The sequence below is a fragment of the Lepidochelys kempii genome, chromosome 12 (genome assembly GCF_965140285.1).
Source record: "Lepidochelys kempii isolate rLepKem1 chromosome 12, rLepKem1.hap1, whole genome shotgun sequence".
NCBI classification, from domain to species: domain Eukaryota; kingdom Metazoa; phylum Chordata; order Testudines; family Cheloniidae; genus Lepidochelys; species Lepidochelys kempii.
The window spans coordinates 3622223-3646735 of record NC_136391.1 but is presented as its reverse complement, the minus strand read 5'-3'; the positions used below and the strand labels follow the sequence as shown (position 1 = coordinate 3646735).

At 46.0% G+C, this 24513-nt stretch overlaps 1 protein-coding gene across 1 annotated transcript in view; it reads right to left on the bottom strand.

Annotated features, from left to right (window-relative positions):
* HYDIN (HYDIN axonemal central pair apparatus protein) overlaps window positions 1-24513 on the bottom strand; it is a 427107-nt gene that overhangs the window by 181310 nt on the left and 221284 nt on the right. The window contains exons 20-23 of the mRNA XM_073307159.2: window positions 18762-19017; window positions 14885-15028; window positions 9622-9765; window positions 5345-5658 (exon numbers count right to left, since the gene is read on the bottom strand). Of these exons, the coding sequence (XP_073163260.2) occupies window positions 5345-5658; window positions 9622-9765; window positions 14885-15028; window positions 18762-19017 (858 nt within the window). The remainder of the gene's footprint in view (window positions 1-5344; window positions 5659-9621; window positions 9766-14884; window positions 15029-18761; window positions 19018-24513) is intronic.

Below are 24513 nucleotides of genomic sequence, written 5' to 3'. Positions count from 1 at the left end.
GATAAGTCTACATGGCGCATGCATGCCACAAATCCCAGTTATTCAGAAAGCAGCAAAGCACTGGAGAGGAAGGAGGAGTGGAATATTGCAAACTGATCTGCGTTAAGAAGATGAACCCAAACAGAGAAGAAGACTTGCAAAGACACTGAGAAACAGCAAATAACCCTCCCCTCTCCTCCTGCTTCTCCTCCCAATATCAAGCTCTCTGCATTTATGTCTTTAAGATAAGCTTGGCAGTGACACGGATTTACTTGCTCCTGGCTCTGGTTCCTTTTTGAGCACTCATATTTTCTTTATTTTTAATCTTCTGTGGGGAGCCCTGTATTAAAGCTGCAATAGACTTGCTCTGCCCATATGTTCTGTTTGATGATATCTTCTCAAGTTCCCTAATATCTGTCCACAAGTACAGAGACACTCATAAGCCACTCACAAGTACAGAGACACTTGTTCTTGTCTCTTGACATTTACGATATTCAGACTGGCACATCAGAAGAAAAGGTTGATTGAAGCCTAGGGCCTTAGTTACATGAAGCTCCATCTTTATGAAATGAAAGACCATTTTCCTATCACACTGATCTGTCAAACTGTTCCTCCATTGACAGGAGAGACAAACACTGCTAAAAAATGTATTCTGTTGTCAGATTTATTCCAGGATTCCTACCTGCATTAATTTGCCCGCATCCCACTCATTACTAGTATTATTTATACAGCATTGCAGGTGTCCACAGGGTAGCTTACAGTCCAAGTAAGACATAACAGAGCAAGTAATAACAAATAACAGCAGTGATGGGGGAAAGAGGTGAGAAGGATTTAATGCCCTCATCATTTATCTCAGGCTCTCCCATATCAGAGTACTTTCCCCATGAAGTGCCCCACACCTTCTGTGGATTCCAATGTATATTACTGTTGCTTGTGTTAATATTTCTTCTATTAATTGACTGTCAGTCCATTACTGTTGCATTTTTGCCTTGTCTTGTTTTTCATTGCATATATTTTTTCTTTTTTTCCTTAAGAAAATTAAAAAGGAACAAAGGATTCATGCCAGCATCGAGGCTGAAATGTGGATTGCAGGGCCTTGTAATGTGGCACGCCAGGTTATGGGGGAAGAGCAAGGAGGATTACTAGAATGTGTTCACACCACAGGAATCCCCATCAGGGAGGAGAAAAAGATCCTATTCTCTTAAAAGGAATTGGCTGGGAAAATCCTAGCCAGAGAGGGAAGGCTGACATAAATATATAGGATCAAACTAACATAGCAAACTTTGAACTGAAGTAAGAACAGGATCAGGCCCTTAGGTACTTTCCATTAAGAATGACCTCTAGCCAAGGGGTTCATGTTCTCTACAGATGTCAGTTCAGCAAAGGGAAGATGTTCCATGTATGGCATTCAGACAGTGGTAAGACCATGCACAGAGATGCAGAACCATTCTGCCGACTCACCTGGCAGCTAGATTTGGTGGTTCCTTTTCGCTCTAAATCAGGTGGTTAAAAGGTTGTATCTCTCTCTCAGGCAAGAAAGAACTAGACACTGGGACAGAGGAGTCATGCAGGAATAAACCTTAGGAACAGCAGTGCTCTGGAGGAAGTTGAGGCTTGTTATTTAAGTTAACAAAGAAGGGAAACCTTAGGAAGCAGGTTTCAGAGTAGCAGCCGTGTTAGTCTGTATCTGCAAAGAGAACAGGAGGACTTGTGGCACCTTAGAGACGAACCAATTTATTTGAGCATAAGCTTTCGTGAGCTACAGCTCACTTCATCGGATGCATGCCGTGGAAAATACAGTGAGGAGATTTTATATATGCAGAGAACATGAAACAATGGGTGTTACCATACATACTGTAACGAGAGTGATCACTTAAGGTGAGTTATTACCAGTAGGAGAGCGGGGGAGGGGGGAACCTTTTGTAGTGATAATCAAGGTGGGCCATTTCCAGCAGTTGACAAGAACATCTGAGGAACGGCGGGGGGGGGGGGGGAGGATAAACATGGGGAAATAGTTTTACTTTGTGTAATGACCCATCCACTCCCAGTCTCTATTCAAGCCTAAGTTAATTGTATCCAGTTTGCAAATTAATTCCAATTCAGCAGTCTCTCGTTGGAATCTGTTTTTGAAGTTTTTTTGTTGAGGAATTGCCACTTTTAGGTCTGTAATCGAGTGACCAAAGAGATTGAAGTGTTCTCCGACTGGATTTTGAATGTTATAATTCTTGACATCTGATTTGTGTCCATTTCCCCATTTTTATTGGACCCCCCCCCCCGCTGTTCCTCAGACGTTCCTGTCAACTGCTGGAAATGGCCCACCTTGATTATCACTACAAAAGGTTCCCCCCCTCCCCTGCTGGTAATAGCTCACCTTACCTGATCACTCTTGTTACAGTGTGTATGGTAACACCCATTGTTTCATGTTCTCTGTGTATATAAATCTCCCCACTGTATTTTCTACTGCATGCATCCGATGAAGTGAGCTGTAGCTCATGAAAGCTTATGCTCAAATAAATTTGCTAGTCTCTAAGGTGCCACAAGTCCTCCTTTTCTTCTTAGGAAGCAGGTAAGTTTGGAGATTATCCAGGGTATGTGCTCTGCACTACCTGCTTAGAGGGATATCGCTAGTAATTTAAAAAGAAAGTCATGTAAATCCTTTGAGTTTTGGTTCTTCAGTCCATAGAGGATTCCAAACAATGGAGATGGATGGGTTGTGAAGTTTGACATCTCCTTCTGAATACAGTCAACCTTCTGTCCACAGTCTAAGAGCATTCATGAGAAACTTGACAAGAAATACGACACAACATTTGGATCTGGATCCAGCCCCATCCTAACATAAAGTTCTAAGTATGGTTCTAAGTATGGTTCTGGGGTTTTGTTTCTACCCAATATTTTATTAGGGGTCTTCTGCAAAACCTGGATTCAGATCTGACTGACCACAATGGTCAGGGATGTTTGGATCTGGGCTTTTGCTTTAGGTTCATCTATAACTACACAAGTACAGAACAACAGAGGCCAGGCTCAATAACTCATAGAGGCAGCTGGCCGAGCAAAGCCAGAGAAGGCGACTGAGCTATGGAACCATGTGTGAGCTTGGTAATAGTGCAGGAATGATTTGGCATGTGCTGCTTATCTGCGGGTCTGTTCAGAGTGGTGATACAGAAGCAAGAGGGAAGGAGGAGAAAAATAAAAGGCAAAAAAGAAATTAAAAGAAGAAAAATCTGTTTGCAGGATCCTGTCCATCCAAAGGAAATAAAAATAAAGACACAATCTTCTCTCCCAGCCAAAATGGGCACGTTAATCTCAATGAAACTCAAATACACTGGTGGTGGGCAATGGGTGGATGGGTAGACAGATGGCTAAACTACACTGATTTCAACTCATGGATCCTGGTGTTTAACAACAACAATGTCAGGCCGAGTTAGCGCCACATGATTATTTAGACTGTACAATACCAATAGTGTTTAATGCAGAATAGAAATATCTGAGACAATGCTCTGAGACTGGCCACTTAATGAGGAATTTGAGGTGTTAGCTCAAAGATGGACTTGGGGCCCCAGTTCTGCCATGGAGAGTCATGTAGTGTCTGCTGAGGGATGGATAGAGAGTACATTGTTGCTTAATTAACAAGCAGAGCAGAATAGAGAATGAGCCACTCTCCTAAATTCCATCGCATTAAGGAAAAAGCCAGAGCCCATTGGAGCATAGGGCCCCATCCTGCCATGTGCTCAGATCCCTCAACTGCCCATGGAGTCAGTAGGAGCTGAATGCACTCCACACCCAGCAGGAGGCACTTTGCACATCACAGGCTCAGACTCAATGGAACAGATTTAAATGGACATGGGTCATGAAAACCTGGAAGCCGATTTGGGCCTCGTGTTTCCGAAAATGCAAAGATATTTAAAACATAACAACAGCTACCTAGGCATTCAGCCAGCGAATGGTCACAGATGAAATTAATTCCATGCCGGCTTCATAGTAATGTGCTTACCTCACTTACCTTACTCTAAAATATATAACCACTGTTCAATAACCAACATTAGAGTCTCTCTTTAGCTTGTAATTAAACATTAATCTAATTTGCCTGGAGATGACTGGAGCCTCCAAGCATTGATATAACAGCCGATGACTTTCCCCCAGTCCATGTATTCCACCTGCCCCTCCAGCCTTTTCTCTCTTCTCTATCCTGGGATCCTTGCTAGCCTGATTCTGCAAGGGGCATGAACTTCAGTGGGAGCTGAGGGCACCCAGCACTTGGTGGCAGGCTCAAACCCTGAATGAATTACTCCAATGTCTGAATTTACTCCCCAAACTCTCCAAGTATCAATATCTGATCTCCTCCACTTCCCAAAAGGTCCCTCCTGTGAGCCAGACCCCAGTTTCCTAAGTGAAATTATTTACTGATGGCTTATGTTATTCAGAATGGCAGCACATCAATACTCAGCGGTTAAGTTTGTCAGGTTTCCTGGGGCATTCTGAAAAAAACATTTGCTACTGTAATTAGAACAACTGCCCAAACTCTACTGTTGTAGTGTGCTGAGCTGGGGAGAGCTGCTGGGCATGTATTTATAGACGTGCTCTGATGGTTATACTGCAAGAATGGCTCAACGCATTTTCCTTGGCTTGGGAACCCTCAAAACAAAGCTGAGCAGTTCTGATTCCCTAAGGACATGCAGGCAAACAATACTGACGGCTGAGCAGAGAACATTGATGGCTGAGCTACAGAATTCACTATTCCTTTACAGATTGTTTTTAACAACAGTTCAGTGCATGTGATAAGCACTTTAATAGGTTAGAAAAAAAACCCCTACTAGGGGCAGAATCCCACACCGGGCAAGGAGGCCTGATAAAGCCCTCCATACCACCTTACACCCCCACTGGGGCCGCACTGGGCTTTGCAGTGGAGGGGCAGTAGATTGGGCCTCTGCACTATTAATGTCATGAACAGGCTGCTGGCATGGGCGTAACTATGGGATATAGGGCTTTGTGAATCCATTGGCCCCTACACCTCCCACAAATTATATGAAAGGGCTTCAGTTGCGACTGAGTCCACCGATTAGACAAGCAGCTGCAAAGGTAGGGGGCTAATCTGTCAACTCCTATTGTGGCCTTGGTTTAGCAGGATGGATATTGCCTCTCAAGCACAACCTCCCCAACACCCCATCTGGCTTTCACGCAGCTAGCCTCCCCCAATCAGACTGGCAGGTTGTCAGAGCAGAGACAGTGGGAACTATTTCCAAATGGAGGAAGTTTAAAGAAATCAGTCCAATTCCATGCAAAGTCTTGGGTTTCATGAAGGAACAAAACACTAACACAAGAAAGAGGAAAGCTCCAAGGATAATAGATTAGGCAATGCCGCCTCTACCTTATCTGGTTCCCATCACTGTCCATCAGAAAGGACCAGTGGTACTTGACGAAGAGCGGGCTGCAGTTGGTCATTTTGATGTAACGTACAACCTCGGTGTCATTCAAGATGCAGCCAAAATCCAAATCCATAGTCTGGAAGTGGAGGTTTGGGAAGTGCACTTCACCCCGAAGCGTGACCTGGTCCTCATGAGGGTGTTCCAGATACCGGATAGTCAGGACCTCCTCTGCAACCCGGATGTTCAAATCCTTTCTGTAGGAAGGGTCAAACCTGATGGAGAGATGCTGCTCCTCTCCAGTCTCTAGTGTCCTGGGCTGTATTGAGACAGACAGGGGTTAATCACCGTTGGACTGAACTTTACTGGTCCAATGGCGTGAAATGCACAAACGCACAATGACAAACCATGAAAAAAATATGGGCATCTCAGCCCATCCATCTCTAAGCCTCGTTATAGCATGTCTAAGTGTCTGGCAGATCACCCCCCAACGAGTCATGTTTCAGACCTTGTCAGATTCACACACATTCCTCTGCATTGCATCAATCCAGCAGATAATAGTTTTGCTGAATTTTGAACCCCTCAAAGTTTTGACTAACCAGTACATTGCTGGGTTCATGTTGTATTTACGAGGGATTGAAAAAAAAGCGAACAGTACAGAGAGAAAAAAGCCAATGGAAGAAATAAAGACAGCATACTGTGAACTGGCTGTGATTTGTGTGTCACTATTGCTCCTGTATAAAACTATAAAATAAGAACTGCTCCTCTATGTGCCATAAGCCCTGTCCTGTTCATAGTTATAGAGCATCTCCTTTAACTGAAGTGCTAGGGGATGGTGCTTTTTGAGCAGGAGGATCTTACGGCTAGCCCTGTTGTCACTATTAAGTGGCTACTGTTTGCAACAAATTGGTAACCACAAAGTCCTAAATACAAGGGGTAGTCCCCTATCACTAATACAGAACACAGGATTCCCTATGTTCCCGATTTTGTAAGTGAATAACCATTTGGGTGGGGGAGGGAAACATGAGTCAAGAAAAAAGGTCAGGAACTCAAACTAGTTCTGTCAAACCTCTAAATTAGTCTGAAGTTTGCAAAACCTCAAGCTCCAATGGTTTTGCTCAACCCAAACCGAGGAGAACATTTCTTGCCAGGAAGTGATGTGGCAATTTCATGCAATACTATGGCAAGTGTGATGAGTCAGCAGGCCTGATTCTGATCTCACTTGCACTGGTTTTACTTCAGTGTAACTCCATTGACATAGGCGTGTCAGAACACAAGGCAGCTGGCTGAGGCTGGAGCAGGGGCCGGAGCAGGGGCAGACTACCAGAACTACTAGGCAAGGGGAATGCTCCTGGCCAGGTAGTGATATTGAGGAAACTGGAGCAACTGCCTCCCTTGAGGAGCCTATACACCAGCCTTGGGATCATAGGCGCCAACTTCCTCTCTACCCGGGGCGTGCTCAACCCCCCCTACCCTCCACCCATGCCCCCACTCCAATCCTTCCCACCCTCGCTCTGCCCCCAGCCCTGCCTGAACTCCACCCCTTCCCTCAAGGCCACACCCCACCCCATCGGTGCCTATGCTTGGGATCACCTGGATGGACCTTCGCCTGTGGATTGGCTAACCCCTCTTTAAATGGAGTGGGGTCTATCACAAGACCTTGCGATGTGGCATTGGCCCCACACTGGCCTGTAAGGGTTAATAGAGCCCTGTGGAAGCTGTGCAAGAAGCAGCCAATAGAAGAGGGGCTGCAAGGAGCTGCCAGTTAGAGCCTGGCAGGCCAGTATAAAAGCCGCAGGACAGAGCAGGGTCAGTTACTCCCTGTAGTTCAAGGAGGGAGGACTGGGTGCCTGGCAGGCAGAAAGAAGCTAGCACTCTGGAGAGAGCAGTGCTGGACAGAAACAGTGGACATGTTATTCCTTGACTTTAGCAAAGCTTTTGACATGGTCTTCCACAGTATTCTTGCCAGCAAGTTAAAGAAGTATGGGCTGGATGAATGGACTATAAGGTGGATAGAAAGCTGGCTAGATCAATGGCTCCATGTCTAGTTGGCAGCCGGTATCAAGTGGAGTTCCCCAAGGGTCGTCCTGGGGCCGGTCTTGATCAATATCTTCATTAATGACCTGGAGGATAGCATTGACTGCACCCTCAGCAAGTTTGCAGATGACACTAAACTGGGAGGAGTGGTAGATACGCTGGAGGGTAGGGATAGGTTACAGAGAGATCTAGACAAATTAGAGGACTGGGCCAAAAAAGGACCTCCTGAGGTCACTTCCAACCCTGATATTCTATGATTCTATGATTCTTCACCCTTCCCTCAGGGCCTCAGCATGCCAGTCCTAGCAGCCAGACAGGGGCTCCCTCTCACTCATGGAATCACAGAATATCAGGGTTGGAAGGGTCCTCAGTAGATAATCTAGTCCAACCCCCTGCTCAAAGCAGGACCAATCCCCAAATAAATCATCCCAGCCAGGGCTTTGTCAAGCCTGACCTTAAAAACCTCAAAGGAAGGAGATTCCGTCACCTTCCTAGGTAACCCATTCCAGTGCTTCACCACCCTCTTAGTGAAAATGTTTTTCCTAATGTCCAACCTAAACCTCCCCACTGCAACTTGAGACCATTACTCCTTGTTCTGTCATCTGCTACCATTGAGAACAGTCTAGAGCCATCCTCTTTGGAACCCCCTTTCAGGTAGTTGAAAGCAGCTGTCAAATCCCCCCTCATTCTTCTGCACACTAAACAATCCCAGTTCCCTCAGCCTCTCCTCATAAGTCATGTGTTCCAGTCCCCTCATCATTTTTGTTGCCTTCCGCTGGAGGTTTTCCAATTTTTCCACATCCTTCTTGTAGTGTGGGGACCAAAACTGGACACGATACTCCAGATGAGGCCTCACCAATGTCGAATAGAGGGGAACGATCATCTCCCTCAATCTGCTTGCAATGCCCCTACTTATACATCCCAAAATGCCATTGGCCTTTTTGGCAACAAGGACACACTGTTGACTCATATCCAGCTTCTTGTCCACTGTAACCCCTGGGTCCTTTTCTGGAGAACTGCTGCCTAGCCACTCGGTCCCTAGTCTGCAGTGGTGCATGGGATTGTTCCATCCTAAGTGCAGGACTCTGCACTTGTCCTTGTTAACCTCATCAGATTTCTTTTGGCCCAATCCTCCAATTTGTCTAGGGCCCTCTGTATCCTATCCCTGCCCTCCAGCGTTTCTACCACTCCTCCCAGTTTAGTGTCATCCGCAAACTTGCTGAGGGTGCAATACACACCATCCTCCAGATCATTTATGAAGATATTGAACAAAACCGGCCCCAGGACCGATCCCTGGGGTACTTCACTTGATACCGGCTGCCAACTAGACATGGAGCCATTGATCACTACCCGTTGAGCCCGACAATCTAGCCAGCTTTCTATCCACCTTATAGTCCATTCATCCAGCTCACACCCTACAGTTTCCAAAAACTTCCTGGATTGTCTGTGCACCACTGTATTGCTCTCCCAGCAGATATCAGGGTGATTGAAGTCACCCATGAGAACCAGGGCATGCGATCTAGTAACTTCTGCGAGTTGCCGGAAGAAAGCCTCGTCCAACTCATCCCCCTGGTCCGGTGGTCTATAGCAGACTCCCACCATGACATCACCCTTGTTGCTCACACTTTTAAACTTAATCCAGAGACTCTCAGGTTTTTCTGCAGTTTTATACTTGAGCTCTGAGCAGTCATACTGCTCTCTTACATACAGTGCAACTCCCCCACCTTTTCTGCCCTGCCTTCCTGAACAGCTTATATCCATCCATGACAGTACTCCAGTCATGTGAGTTATCCCACCAAGTCTCTGTTATTCCAATCACATCATAATTCCTTGACTTTGCCAGGACTTCCAGTTCTCCCTGCTTGTTTCCCAGGCTTCTTGCATTTGTGTATAGGCACTTGAGATAACCCGATGAGTTGCAGTGGAGAACGGACTCCCTACTATGGATAGATACAAAAGAACAAGGGCCCCTGCTGCCTATCCCCAAAAGAAGGCATTACTCTGCTGCTCCTCAGACCTCCTGGCCTTAAGAACAGTTACCTTAGACCAAGTGTATTTCACATACTCAGAAGTGTGGGTGTCGGATGATCCAATAGTTTGCTTTGCTTTCAGATTTAATTCAGACCAACATGCTGATGATCATATAGAATTAATCCCAGTGCTACCCTTTGGAAACCTACCTGCTCTTTGCTCCTCAGACACAAACACACCAAGGAGCCTTGCATGAAACCTATGCTCTGCTTACCTGAACCTCGGCTGGCAGTGTTTGCTGGTCTGTATCACAGAGGAAGAAGGGTGCTTGAAGGGACAGGAGAACGCTGAGTGGCAGGGAGGAGATGTTCTTTAAGATCAGAGGTTCATACTGTGAAGTCAGGACATCACTGGGGTGCTGTGTAGATGCAAAGCCGTGTGAGAAAGCAAGAGAAACCCAGGAAAAGCACATGCCCACTATGACGACTGGGCTGCAGGCAGGCGACTGGGACTGGGGGGGAGATTTCAACCCTCCACACAGCACGGCAACTCATTTCTACAGCCTTTGTGGCATGAGCAAAGTCCAACATGCAAATCTTTGTGCGGACACGGCCGGGGTGGCTCTGTTAGGGTGGTGATAAAGCATTTTCTGTATGAAGCAGGGTGTAGCTTTGTGTTTCTACAATGTCACAAGAAAAAATAAGGATAAGGAAATAAGGCATAAAATTTTAAGTGAGAGTAATTAGCCACTGGAACAATTTACCCAGTGTCATGGTGGATTCTCTATCACTGACAATTTTAAAATCAAGATTGGATGTTTTTCTACAAGATCTGCTCTAGGAATTATTTTGGGAACGTTCTCGGGCCTGTGGTATACAAGAGGTCAGACTAGATGATCACAATGGTCCCTTTCTGGCCTTGGTATCTATTATTCTTTCCCCTCATTTCTTCCTGGGTTCCTTTCCCCAATTTTCAAAATGTTCAAACTTGAAATTTAATCAAAATTCAAAAACAATTATGACCAGCTGTATAACTGGTCAAAGATTCAATTTTGTCAATTTCTCCCCTTCCCTCTCCCCTCCTTTTCTTTTAATTTCAAAATTTTCTCACACACCCAAAATTGGCAAAGTTTGAAAAATTTCAACCAGCTCTATCACTATTAATACTCTGCACATTCTAGCCCTTTTCTCCCTCAAATGCATTTACCATAAACTATAACATGTGAGGCAGGGAAGTATTACTATCCCCATTTTCCAGATGGGGAAGTAGAGGCACAAAGAAGTAAAATGACTTGACCAAGATCACACAGGAAAGTGCAGTGGCAGAGTGGGCAACAGAACACAGGTTTCCTGACTACAAGTCCTACACTTTAACTAATAGACAGTGAATCTTTCTCAGCCTCACTGGCACAAAGGGCTTTCATTCACAGAGTAAATCCTGCCAATATTACTGATCTGAGTCCCATTAAAGTCACTGGGGCTACTTGCATGAGAAAGACAAGCAAGAAAGAAAATGGTGCTGCATATGCACTAGGCTAGGATCCTGAATAGCTCAGGTGCAAAGTGTTTCCTGTCCTTTCTGCTATAAAGACAAAAAAAGAGTGGCAGGGTCCCAATCTAGCCTATTCATTCCTGTTTACACCTTGCATTTCTCAGAGGTTTATGATCAGTTTCTATAAAGTAGATGGTGTTTGGGAAACTAAATGTATTTATCTCAAGCAGTGATTGTGTCATTACAGCCAATAAATCAGAGGGTATGGAACCAAACCGAATGCAGAGAGACAGCTGGGACAACTGGATGGCACCAAATTAAACCTGAATGTTGAGTTCTAACAGCTCATTCATACGGGCTCCATCAGTGGTTCTCAAACTGTGGGTTGGGACCCCAAAGTGGATTGTGACCCCATTTTAATGGAGTCGCCAGGGCTGGCTTAGACTTGCTGGGCCTGAGGGCTTGGGCTTTGGCCCCCTGGCCTGGGGCTGTGGGGCTTTGGCTTTGCAATCCCCACCCCCGGGATGGCGGGGCTTAGGTAGGCTCAGGCTTCTGTCCCCCCTCCTGGGGTCCTGTAGTAATTTTTGTTGTCAGAATGGGGTTGAGGTGCAATGAAGTCTGAGAACCATTGGACTACATAACAGAACTGCGGTTCTGCAACATTGCTGGCTGTGGGAAATAGAGAATCTGGAGGATGGTGTGGATTGCACTCTCAGCAAATTTGCGGATGATACTAAACTGGGAGGAGTGGTAGATACGCTGGAGGGGAGGGATAGGATACAGAAAGACCTAGACAAATTGGAGGATTGGGCCAAAAGAAATCTGATGAGGTTCAATAAGGATAAGTGCAGGGTCCTGCACTTAGGACGGAAGAACTCAATGCACAGCTACAGACTAGGGACCGAATAGCTAGGCAGCAGTTCTGCGGAAAAGGACCTAGGGGTGACAGTGGACGAGAAGCTGGATATGAGTCAGCAGTGTGCCCTTGTTGCCAAGAAGGCCAATGGCATTTTGGGATGTATAAGTAGGGGCATAGCGAGCAGATCGAGGGACGTGATCGTTCCCCTCTATTCGACATTGGTGAGGCCTCATCTGGAGTACTGTGTCCAGTTTTGGGCCCCACACTTCAAGAAGGATGTGGATAAATTGGAGAGAGTCCAGCGAAGGGCAACAAAAATGATTAGGGGACTGGAACACATGAGTTATGAGGAGAGGCTGAGGGAGCTGGGATTGTTTAGCCTGCAGAAGAGAAGAATGAGGGGGGATTTGATAGCTGCTTTCAACTACCTGAAAGGGGGTTCCAAAGAGGATGGCTCCGGACTGTTCTCAATGGTAGCAGATGACAGAACGAGGAGTAATGGTCTCAAGTTGCAGTGGGGGAGGTTTAGATTGGATATTCGGAAAAACTTTTTCACTAAGAGGGTGGTGAAACACTGGAATGCGTTACCTATGGAGGTGGTAGAATCTCCTTCCTTAGAGGTTTTTAAGGTCAGGCTTGACAAAGCCCTGGCTGGGATGATTTAACTGGGAATTGGTCCTGCTTCGAGCAGGGGGTTGGACTAGATGACCTTCTGGGGTCCCTTCCAACCCTGATATTCTATGATTCTATGATTCTATGAATAGGGATGAACAAACAGGAGTGGGGTGGGAAAATTGCTTCCCATCATCAGATATCCTGCAGGATAGGGGATGAAGATGCAGGAATCTGGTTGCAGAGATGAGTGGGATTGAACTGCTTATGTATGAGAGTTACATTTCTTAACACAGCAGTTGCTTAAGAATGTCTACGAATCCTTATGAATACAGAGGAAAAAGCAATTGGCAAGAATGGAGATGCGTTAATACACCAGTTCATATATCAATAGTGTGGAGAGCAGATTTAGAATCATAGAATAACAGAGTTGGAAGGGACCTCTGGAGGCTATCTAGTCCAACCCCCTACCCAGAGCAGGACTAATCCCAACTAAATCATCCCAGCCAGGGCTTTGTCAAGCCTGACCTTAAAAACTTCTAAGGAAGGGGATTCCACCACCTCCCTAGGTAACGCATTCCAGTGCTTCACCACACGCCTAGTGAAAAAGTTTTTCCTAATATCCAACCTAGACCCCCCCCACTGCAACTTGAGACCATTACTCCTCGTTCTGTCATCTGCTATCACTGAGAACAGTCTAGATCCATCCTCTTTGGATCCACCTTTCAGGTAGTTAAAAGCAGCTATCAAATCCCCCCTCATTCTTCTCTTCCATAGACTAAACAATCCCAGTTCCCTCAGCCTCTCCTCATAAGTCATGTGTTCTAGACCCCTAATCATTTTTGTTGCCCTTCGCTGGACTCTCTCCAATTTTTTCACATCCTTCTTGTAGTGTGGGGCCCAAAACTGGACACAGTACTCCAGATGAGGCCTCACCAATGTCGAACAGAGGGGAACGATCACATCCCTCGATCTGCTGGCAATGCCCCACTTATGCATCCCAAAATGCCATTGGCCTTCTCAGCAACAACGGCACACTGGTGACTCATATCCAGCTTCTCGTCCACTGTCACCCCTAGATCCTTCTCTGCAGAACTGGCTGCCTAGCCATTCGGTCCCTAGTCTGTAGCGTTTCATTGGATTCTTCCGTCCTAAGTGCAGGACTCTGCACTTGTCCTTGTTGAATCTCATCAGATTTCTTTTGGCCCAATCCTCCAATTTGTCTAGGTCCCTCTGTATCCTGTCCCTACCCTCCAGCGTATCTACCACTCCTCCCAGTTTAGTGTCATCCGCAAACTTGCTGAGGGTGCAATCCGCACCATCCTCCAGATCATTAACGAAGATATTGAACAAAACCGGCCCCAGGACCGACCCTTGGGGCACTCCGCTAAATACCGGCTGCCAACTAGAGATGGAGCCATTGATCACTACCCGTTGAGCCCGACAATCTAGCCAGCTTTCTACCCACCTTGTAGTGCATCCATTTGGACCTGAAGGGAAAGTAGGAAACTACAGTTTCTCTTGTCAACCTAATTTCAAGTACAGTGGGGCAGAACCTCAACTGGTATAAATTGTCATGGCTCCAGTGAAGGACTAGGAGTCTATCCTCGTCCTGGAAAGACCTGGTATAACAGACTGCCATATCATGACAACATTAGGTATAGAACTGGTACTTTTGAGAGTTTGTCATGACTCCCCCAGTACAGATGGACTAGTGGTAACCAAGGCACCTAGCTATACTGATGGAAGGGAACAAAAAATAATCTCCACAACATTTTTAAAAAGTCTTTGAATCTTTCCTAAATCAGATGCACCGAGAGCTCACATAATGGGGTGGGGCAATGGTTTGACTGGCATTCATGTGTGATGATCTGGAACCCCGCTCGTGGCCTTGGCATTGCCAGCCATGGCACCATCCCACATGGAAGCTGATCAGTTCTTTATTACACAACACACTAACGTGCGACTTGCCCAGTGGCCTTGGGGAGGAGTTGGGAGGTGTAATTTCCAGCTCAAGGAAACACCCCCGCCCTAGCTGGGATTGAGCTAGTGTGGCAAAAATAGAAGTGGGGCCGCCATGGCTGGCCGCCCCAAGTATGATCCCAGCCAAGATGACAAGTAGGTACTCAGGGCAGGGAACCCTCCCACTGCTTGCACCGCCGCAGCTGCACATCTATTTTTAGCATGGTAGCTCAATCACAGCTAGTGCAGGTATGGCTACTCAAGCTCGGAATGACACCTTAGAGCTCCAGCATAGACATGCCCTGAGCGTCGCTTGGTGTAGAATGGAGATAATCATTCTTATCTACCCACAGCCACAGGGGGACAGTGGGGAATAATTAATTAATGCTTGTAAAGGAGGTTGACCATATAAAACACTATTAAACGTGAAATCCTAACCCCACTGAAGTCAATTGAAAAACTGCCATTGATTTCAATGGGGCCAGGATTTCACACAGTCTTTGCACATGTTTGTGTATATACATACATGCGTGCGCACACACACACCATATCCTTTCAAACAGCCATTTGGCTGACTATCTATTAAATGCCAAGAGTCAGCCTAATGGTTTACCTTCTCCACTCGGAAAGTGATCTCTCTGGAGGAGAGGTGCAGAATGGGTGCAATGAATTCACATGTGACGTCGACTTTCATTATCTGTTCCTTCCCAGACTGCTTCCCTATAATGGCATGGCAAATCAACCGTTCCTTCACGACCTGCGCAGGAAACAGTCACAGCACAGTGTCAGGATTGAGATACGTATTGGCTGCTGGTACAAAGCCAATGGGTTCCAGGTCCACGTACAGCAGCCTGTTACCTACCCTTGGCACTCACTGGGCACCATGGCCTATAGTCATAAAGATATATACATCTGTCTGTAAAATGTCCTGTGTTTCTTTACACTGCATTCTGTTTTTTCAATACTAAAATGTCCATAATACCATGTGTTCTGGAACTCCGGATGAAGACATTTGTGAATTAGGTGCTACCTATGACCATAATAACTAAAGCATCAAATGACTATTTTTATGATTTATCCCTTTGCCAAGCACCACACTTCTATAAAACTGGAGGGAATCATTTTTAAAAAAACAGGTGCTATATTAAGGAAAATAGATTGAAAAGGAATCCTGATGCCAGAAAACCTGCCCTCAAAACCATCACAGAAATTATAGGCAGAAAGGACCCAATAATTCAGTCAGCTCTTTTCTTTGTCAATGCAAGATTCCTCCCTCCTCTGTGTTTGTCTGATCCAGTTTTAAAAGTCCTCTGCATTGCGGCTTGCAACACATTCCTTGGGAGTCAACTGACCAACATAACAACTTTCACGTCAGGAGATTTTTCAGAGTCACCTTACACTTTCCCTTACACAAGAACGGCCATACTGGGTCAGACCAAAGGTCCATCTAGCCCAGTATCCTGTCTGCCGACAGTGGCCAGTGCCAGCTGCTTTAGAGGGAATGAACAGAACAGGGAATCATCAATTGAACCATCCCCTGTCGCCCATTCCCAGCTTCTGGCAAACAGTGGCTAGGGACACCATCCTTGTCCATCCTGGCTAATAGCCATCGATGGACCTGTCCTCCATGAACTTATCTAGTTCTTTTTTGAACCCTATTATAGTCTTGGCCTTCACAACATCCTCTGGCAAAGAGTTCCACAGACTGACTGTGCGTTGTGTGAAGAAATACTTCCTTTTGTTTGTTTTAAACCTGCTGCCTATTAATTTCATTTGGTGAAACCTAGTTCTTGTGTGAGGAGGAGGAGTAAGTAACACTTCCTTATTTATTTTCTCCAAACCTGTCATGATTTTATAGCCCTCTATCATATCCCCACTTAGCCGTCTCTTTTTCAAGCTGAACAGTCCCAGTCTTATTAATCTCTCCTCATACGGAAGCTGCTCCATACCCCTAATAATTTTTGTTGCCCTTTTCTGAACCTTTTCCAATTCCAATATAACTTTTTTGAGATGGGGCAACCACATCTGCACGCAGTATTCAAGATGTGGGCGTACCATGGATTTATATAGAGGCAACATGATATTTTCTGTCTTATTATCCATCCCTTTCTTAATGATTCCCAACATTCTGTTTGTTTTTTTGAGTGGATGTTTTCAAAGAACTAGCCACCATGACTCCAAGATCTCTTTCATGAGTTGTAAAAACTAATTTAGACCCCATCATTTTATATGTATAGTTGGGATTATGTTTTCCAACATGCATTACTTTGCATTTTTCGATACTTAATTTCGTCTGTCATTTTTTTCCCCAGTCACCTAGTTTTGTGAGATCCTTTTGTAGCGCTTCACAGTTTGCCTGGGACTTAACTCTCTTGAGCAGTTTTGTATCATCTGCAAATCTTCTTCAATTTCATCCCATTACTCCTAAGCTATCCCCTATGGTGCTATAACAACACATTTTTCTCCTTCCCTGGAGTTTGGCACCCTCCCAGTCCAAAGTTGTCACATAACCAAGCTATGTACCCAGAGCCCTTCTCAGTCTTGAGCCCATAGCTGCAGGGCAGTGAACACCTACATGCTGCTACCCAGCAGCAGCTATAACCAGCTCATGCTCCACTACTCATGCCTGCTGTAGGCACAGACCACGGAGAGTCCTGCCTCGGGGGGTCTGAGAGGCAGCAGCCTCATGGCTCCGAATTGGCTCCCTACCCTATGTAAACCCAAGGGATGGTCCAGGAAGTGTCTAGGCAACAGAGTGGATATCCTGTAGCTGCCATGATCATTCTCGTTCTTGAATTCCTGTCTTTGACCTTGGCTTGATTTGGATCTCGCCTCCTGATCTGGACTCGGATCCTTGGTATTAACCCCAGCCTGGAATTTGACCATGAACTCCTCTGCTACTCTCAGTCCCCGGTTTCACCTGGCTCTGACCCTTGGTCCTGACTGCTCTTGTCAGGATGCTGACAGTAAGTCAATCCCTCTAGCCTCCTGATTGTTTGATTCTCTTCTTTAGGCCCAATCCAATTTGTCAACATCTATCAGGTAATGAGGTGTCCATATCCCAACAGAACCATACAGCAATCAGAATGTCTGCTACCTGGAAAAAGCCATGCAGAAGTGTGAAAACTGGGTTTTCTTCTGCCACCAGTTGGGACAGACAGGGTCTCCCCCCATGACATAGCACAAGATTTCCACCCCACTAAGCTCATAGACCATTGGGGATCTGCCGGAGGGAAGGGCAACCACACTGACATCCCTTTGTCTCTGTTATGCTATCTATTCCCCTGACATGCCATAGCCCAGGAGGGAACAGAAGATTTCCTCCAAGAGGGACAGCTAGCTGGTGAGTACTCCAGAGACACCTCTCCCCCAGGAGCATTCCAAAGCACTGACATCAGGGACAACACAAGCTCATAAACATTCCCTCTGCGTTACTACGCACAGCTATGGCCTGCAGTTCTGAAGCAGGAGGATCCAGAACAGCTTGACTGGCAACTCCTCTCTTCTCCCTCCCTGCCTGTTAAACCAGAACCCTGCAGAAGGACTTCCATTGGGCTAAGGGGAGGAAAGGAGGAAGCTTCACACCCACTTCTTAGTCCTTCCCAAACCTCACACCGATGGTGCAGGCTCCCTTTCACTCAAGAAAGGAAAGGGGAGTGTGGGGTCAGTGGAAAGGGCTGATTAGGTCCCTGTGCTGTAATGTGCATACACACAGCCCTGGACTTTGTTGTCCATTATCACACCTAAGTCACTTTCAGCATTCCTGATTTCCCCCCATTAGCCTGTTGGAGCCTGGGTTTGGTGCCTTTCATAGCATGTAGCAGTGCTATACTTGATGTCCCATGCTGTCCCTGGGACATAAGGGCTAGGGCATACTGGAATGGAAAATATTGATGAGAAATGAGCTGTCAAATATAATGATCAGTGGGAACAGCCTCTTAGAGTGGAAGATATCACTCTGTGTTCTTTAAAAACAATGCATTAGGTCTAACATTTCCCAACAGGACACAGCATGTTAAATGGACATTTTTTTATTTCTTTATAAATATAAGTAATGACTATGTTGGAGGTTACTCCCTCCCATTACATAGCTGTGTTTTGGATTATTCCCCTCTCCCATTATATTACCTTGCATTTTTCTAATTACTTTCTGCCCGTGATCCTAATCTCTCCAGACACTGCTATATTATTTCTTCAGCTTCCCTTCTGCCTCAACACATGACTCCCTGTAACTTGCTGCTTGCCCCAGAAGTCAGCTGGTATTTTGGCATTTGAATGTTGGGTTTATGGTAGCTATAGTAACAAGAAAAGCCTTAGCGACTAATAGTGCTCAAGCAAGAAACGCAACTGGTGCTACCATGGTAACTTGTGGCATTACAGCAATTCTTGCAAGACATTGATCATTTTCTAAGATAAATGTCAAGGGACCAGCTAAGAAATACCAGTTGCAACAACCTAATTGAAACTCTGCAGCTCTTGCAGTCCTTTACCTTAGGGGTGTCAGAGAAGCCTTCCAGCATCATATCCATGGTCTTGCCTGGGATCAGCTCCATCCTTAATGGATGAAGCTTAAACACTGGAGAGGGGGTCTCTGGTCTCTGGGAGGAATTCTTGCCCTTGGCATTACTAATAGCAGGGAAACGGTTACGCGGGCGAAATGGAGGGAAACCTTCTGTCATCCAGTAGAGCTGATGGGTTCGTCGTCCACGGTTGGTTATCTTGAAGCGATAGCAGCAGGGATCCAGACTAGAACAGCAGAATGGAGGCAGATGGAAAAGGTTACTGATGGTGGGGTGTCTCTACCAAGAGAGAGCAAAAAGTCATTTATTTAACTGGGAAGCTACTAGAGCAATGTATAAAGCATTCCATTTGCCAACAGTGGGGGGACGAAGGGGTGATCACTAGCAGCCAGCTCAGATTTATCAAGAACAAATCATGCCAAACCAGCTGGATTTCCTTCTTTGACAGGGTAACTGGTTTGGTAGATAGGAGGAATGCGGTGGAGATAATATACCTGGACTTCAGCAAGGCTTTTGACACAGTCCCACATGACATTCTGATAAGTGAGCTGGAGAAATGCAGGTTTGGCGGAACTCACATTAAGTGGATACATAATTGGTTAAAAAAACACAAACAAAGAGTAACTATTAATGGAATGATGTTGGGTTGGAGGGAAGTCTCAAGTGGGGTTCCACAGGGTTCTGTGCTGGGTCCAGTTGTTTAACATCTGTATTAATGACCAGCATGTAGGAATAGAGAGCATACTGATCAAATGTGCAGATGACACAAAGCTTGGGGGGGGAAAGGGGGAGTTGCCAGTACTTTGGAAGATAAAGCTAAAATTCAGAGGGATCTTGATAATTTGGAGAACTGGGCTATCGACAACAAAATGAAATTCAACAAAGACAAATGTAAGGTTCTACATTTAGGGAAGAAAAACCAAATGCACAAATACAGAACGGGGGATAACTGGCTTGGCAGCAGCACTGCTGAGAAAGATCTGGGAGTTGTGGTGGATCACAATCAACATGAGTCAGCAATGTGATGCTGTGGCAAAAAAAGCAAATGCAATTTTGGTTGCATTAACAGAGGCATAACATGCAAGTCATGGGAGGTGATAGTACCACACCACTCAGCACTGGCTAGGCCTCAGCTGGAGGACTGTGTCCAGTTTTGGTCACCAATGTATAGAAAGGATGTGGAGAAACTGGAAAGGATCCAGAAGTGAGCGACAATGATGCTTAAAGGGATGGAATGCAAGTCCTGTGAGCAAAGGCTGAAGGAACAGGGTATGTTTAGTTTGGAAAAGAGGAGATTTGATATGATATGGACATGATAATGGTCTTGATAATGGTCTTCAAATATTTGAAAGGCTGCCATAAAAAGATGGATAAACATTGTTCTTTCTTGCTCCAGAGGGCAGGACAAGAATGGATGGGTTCAAACTACAGCACAGCAGATTTAGATTAAATCTCAGGAAAAGATTCCTATCTGTAAGAGCAGTAGGCCAGTGGAACAGATGCCTAGGGAGGTTGTGGAAGCTTCTTCACTGGAGGTTTTCAAAAGGATGGTTTAGACCCAACAAATCCTGCATCTTGGCAGGGGGTTAGATGAGATGACCCTTGCAGTCCCTTCTAACCCTATGATTCAATGATTGCTGGAATGCAGCTATTCGACTGCATCAACGGCATTAAAGCTAACTCTTAACAGAATGCCATGTTGTGACATCCAAAGCGACTTGTGTGGCTTGAAGCGATGGCTAACACAATGTACTTTTTAAAGAGCCACTCTGTGTCAAATGGCCCTCAGTTTATGCAGAGCCTCCCGCAGCTGGCTACCTAACAAGCTGCAATAAAGAATGAAACAGGAATGACCAAATCTCAGCATTTGCAGTAGTCATGCTTCTCCTTACCTTTATCTTTTTAATATCCTCTATGTATCTGTGCAAAGCTAGTCCCAAGTCCCACAAAGTGAGCTGGTTTGTACTGGCCATGGCAGAAGAGGCAAGCAAGTACCCAGCCCCGTTATCTGTTACAACTTCCCTTCAGTGTAGCCACTGGGCACAGGTGGTGGCTTGGGCTAGGCACATGAATACAATCCTGCCCGGGAGGAGCAGCTAGCTCAAGCCACTGTGGCCAGACTGCTGTTTTTACTGTGCTAGATCAATCAGATTGTAGACAGCTCCCAGCTGCAGTGTAGCTAAATAAATATCCATCTACATTTTACAAAATAAACCTTGGAGGACTGGAGGGGAGATATTGACCATTTCCCAACATGACCCCGAAGGGACAGAATCCTGTCTGTGATTCCTCTCGTTCAGATCTCTGTGCTGCCAAGCCAATGGAGCTTGACAACCCCCTGAGCCTCCCTGCGGGAACTGGCTGCGATAACTGGATTCATGCATGACCTCCAGGGATTTCAGACTAAAGGAAAGAAAGGGCACCGGGTGGCCTGCATTCTGCAACTCCATTAACTAGAGAAACTAAAGCTTTTTTTTTTTTTTTTGGCTGCTAAAGAGATCCTCTTTCATTGCAATTAGAAAACACAGTGTGCATTCGTATTTGACCATCTGGGTAGACTGTTGCCCTTTTCTTCAACTGCTACAGATTAATGGCCTGCTACAGATAGAAGCTGAGTGCCTTTACTCAGGAGGTGCTCACCACCTGGCAGGATAGGGCTCTGCGGGTCTGTTCCCACTGAAGAGATTCTGATAAGATGGTGGTAGGTGTGCTACAAAAACTAGACAGAGTCTATAGTTTTCCCATTAACTACAGTGAGAACAGGGCCGGGCACCGTCTGCTGTTAGACTGGAGTGACCTCAGGGCTAAATAACCCTGGCATTTTGGGATGTATAAGTAGGGGCATTGCCAGCAGATCGAGGGACGTGATAGTTCCCCTCTATTCGAGACTGGTGAGGCCTCATCTGGAATACTGTGTCCAGTTTTGGGCCCCACACTACAAGAAGGATGTGGAAAAATTGGAAAGAGTCCAGCGGAGGGCAACAAAAATGATTAGGGAACTGGAACACATGACTTATGAGGACAGGCTGAGGGAACTGGGGATGTTTAGTCTACGGAAGAGAAGAATGAGGGGGGATTTGATAGCTGCTTTCAACTACTTGAAAGGGGGTTCCAAAGAGGATGGATCTAGACTGTTCTCAGTGGTAGCAGATGACAGAACAAGGAGTAATGGTCTCAAGTTGCAGCGGGGGAGGTTTAGGTTGGATATTAGGAAAAACTTTTTCACTAGGAGGGTGGTGAAGCACTGGAATGCGTTACCTAGGGAGGTGGTGGAATCTCCTTCCTTAGAAGTTTTTAAGGTCAGGCTTGAGAAAGCCCTGGCTGAGATTATTTAGTTGGGGATCAGTCCTGCTTTGAGCAGGGGGTTGGACTAGATGACCTCCTGAGATCCCTTCCAACCCTGATATTCTATGATTCTATGAGCCTGTGATATTCCTGAGATCCCTTCCAATCCTGATATTCTATGATTCTGTGAGGGGAGGGCTCCTGCCTCATACTGAGAATGAGGGGCGATCAGCAGGTTATCTCAAGTGCTTATATACGAATGCACAAAGCCTTGGAAACAAGCGGGGAGAACTGGAGGTCCTGGTGATGTCAAGGAACTATGACGTGATTGGAATAACAGAGACTTGGTGGGATAACTCACATGACTGGAGTACTGTCATGGATGGTTATAAACTGTTCAGGAAGGACAGGCAGGGCAGAAAAGGTGGGGGAGTAGCACTGTATGTAAGGGAGCAGTATGACTGCTCAGAGCTCCGGTACGAAACTGCTGAAAAACCTGAGTGTCTCTGGATTAAGTTTAGAAGCGTGAGCAACAAGAGTGATGTAGTGGTGGGAGTCTGCTATAGACCACTGGACCAGGGGGATGAGGTAGATGAGGCTTTCTTCCGGCAACTCGCAGAAGCTACTAGATCGCACGCCCTGGTTCTCATGGGTGACTTTAATTTTCCTGATATCTGCTGGGAGAGCAATACAGCAGTGCATAGACAATCCAGGAAGTTTTTGGAAAGCGTAGGGGACAATTTCCTGGTGCAAGTGCTGGAGGAGCCAACTAGGGGGGGAGCTTTTCTTGACCTGCTGCTCACAAACCGGGAAGAATTAGTGAGGGAAGCAAAAGTGGACGGGAATCTGGGAGGCAGTGACCATGAGTTGGTTGAGTTCAGGATCCTGACACAGGGAAGAAAGGTAAGCAGCAAGATACGGACCCTGGACTTCAGGAAAGCAGACTTCGACTCCTTCAGGGAACTGATGGGTAGGATCCCCTGGGGGACGAACATGAAGGGGAAAGGAGTCCAGGAGAGTTGGCAGTATTTCAAGGAATCCCTGTTGAGGTTACAGGGACAAACCATCCCGATGAGTCGAAAGAATAGTAAATATGGCAGGCGACCAGCTTGGCTCAACGGTGAAATCCTAGCGGATCTTAAACATAAAAAAGAAGCTCACAAGAAGTGGAAGGTTGGACATATGACCAGGGAAGAGTATAAAAATATTGCTTGGGCATGTAGGAATGAAATCAGGAGGGCCAAATCGCACCTGGAGCTGCAGCTAGCAAGAGATGTCAAGAGTAACAAGAAGGGTTTCTTCAGGTATGTTGGGAACAAGAAGAAAGCCAAGGAAAGTGTGGGCCCCTTACTGAATGAGGGAGGCAACCTAGTGACAGAGGATGTGGAAAAAGCTAATGTACTCAATGCTTTTTTTGCCTCTGTCTTCACTAACAAGGACAGCTCCCAGACTGCTGCGCTGGGCATCACAACATGGGGAGTAGATGGCCAGCCCCCTGTGGAGAAAGAGGTGGTTAGGGACTATTTAGAAAAGCTGGATGTGCACAAGTCCATGGGGCCAGACGAGTTGCATCCGAGAGTGCTAAAGGAATTGGTGGCTGTGATTGCAGAGCCATTGGCCATTATCTTTGAAAACTCGTGGTGAACGAAGGAAGTCCCAGATGACTGGAAAAAGGCTAATGTAGTGCCAATCTTTAAAAAAGGGAAGAAGGAGGATCCTGGGAACTACAGGCCAGTCAGCCTCACCTCAGTCCCTGGAAAAATCATGGAGCAGGTCCTCAAGGAATCAATCCTGAAGCACTTACATGAGAAGAAAGTGATCAGGAACAGCCAGCATGGATTCACCAAGGGAAGGTCATGCCTGACTAATCTAATCGCCTTCTATAATGAGATTACTGGTTCTGTGGATGAAGGGAAAGCAGTGGATGTATTGTTTCTTGACTTTAGCAAAGCTTTTGACATGGTCTCCCACAGTATTCTTGTCAGCAAGTTAAAGAAGTATGGGCTGGATGAATGCACTATAAGGTGGGTAGAAAGTTGGCTAGATTGTCGGGCTGAACGGGTAGTGATCAATGGCTCCATGTCTAGTTGGCAGCCGGTGTCAAGTGGAGTGCCCCAGGGGTCGGTCCTGGGGCCGGTTTTGTTCAATATAATCATAAATGATCTGGAGGATGGTGTGGATTGCACTCTCAGCAAATTTGCGGATGATACTAAAGTGGGAGCAGTGGTAGATACGCTGGAGGGCATGGATAGGATACAGAGGGACCTAGACAAACTGGAGGATTGGGCCAAAAGAAATCTGATGAGGTTCAATAAGGATAAGTGCAGGGTCCTGCACTTAGGACGGAAGAACCCAATGCACAGCTACAGACTAGGGACCGAATGGCTAGGCAGCAGTTCTGCGGAAAAGGACCTAGGGGTGACAGTGGACGAGAAGC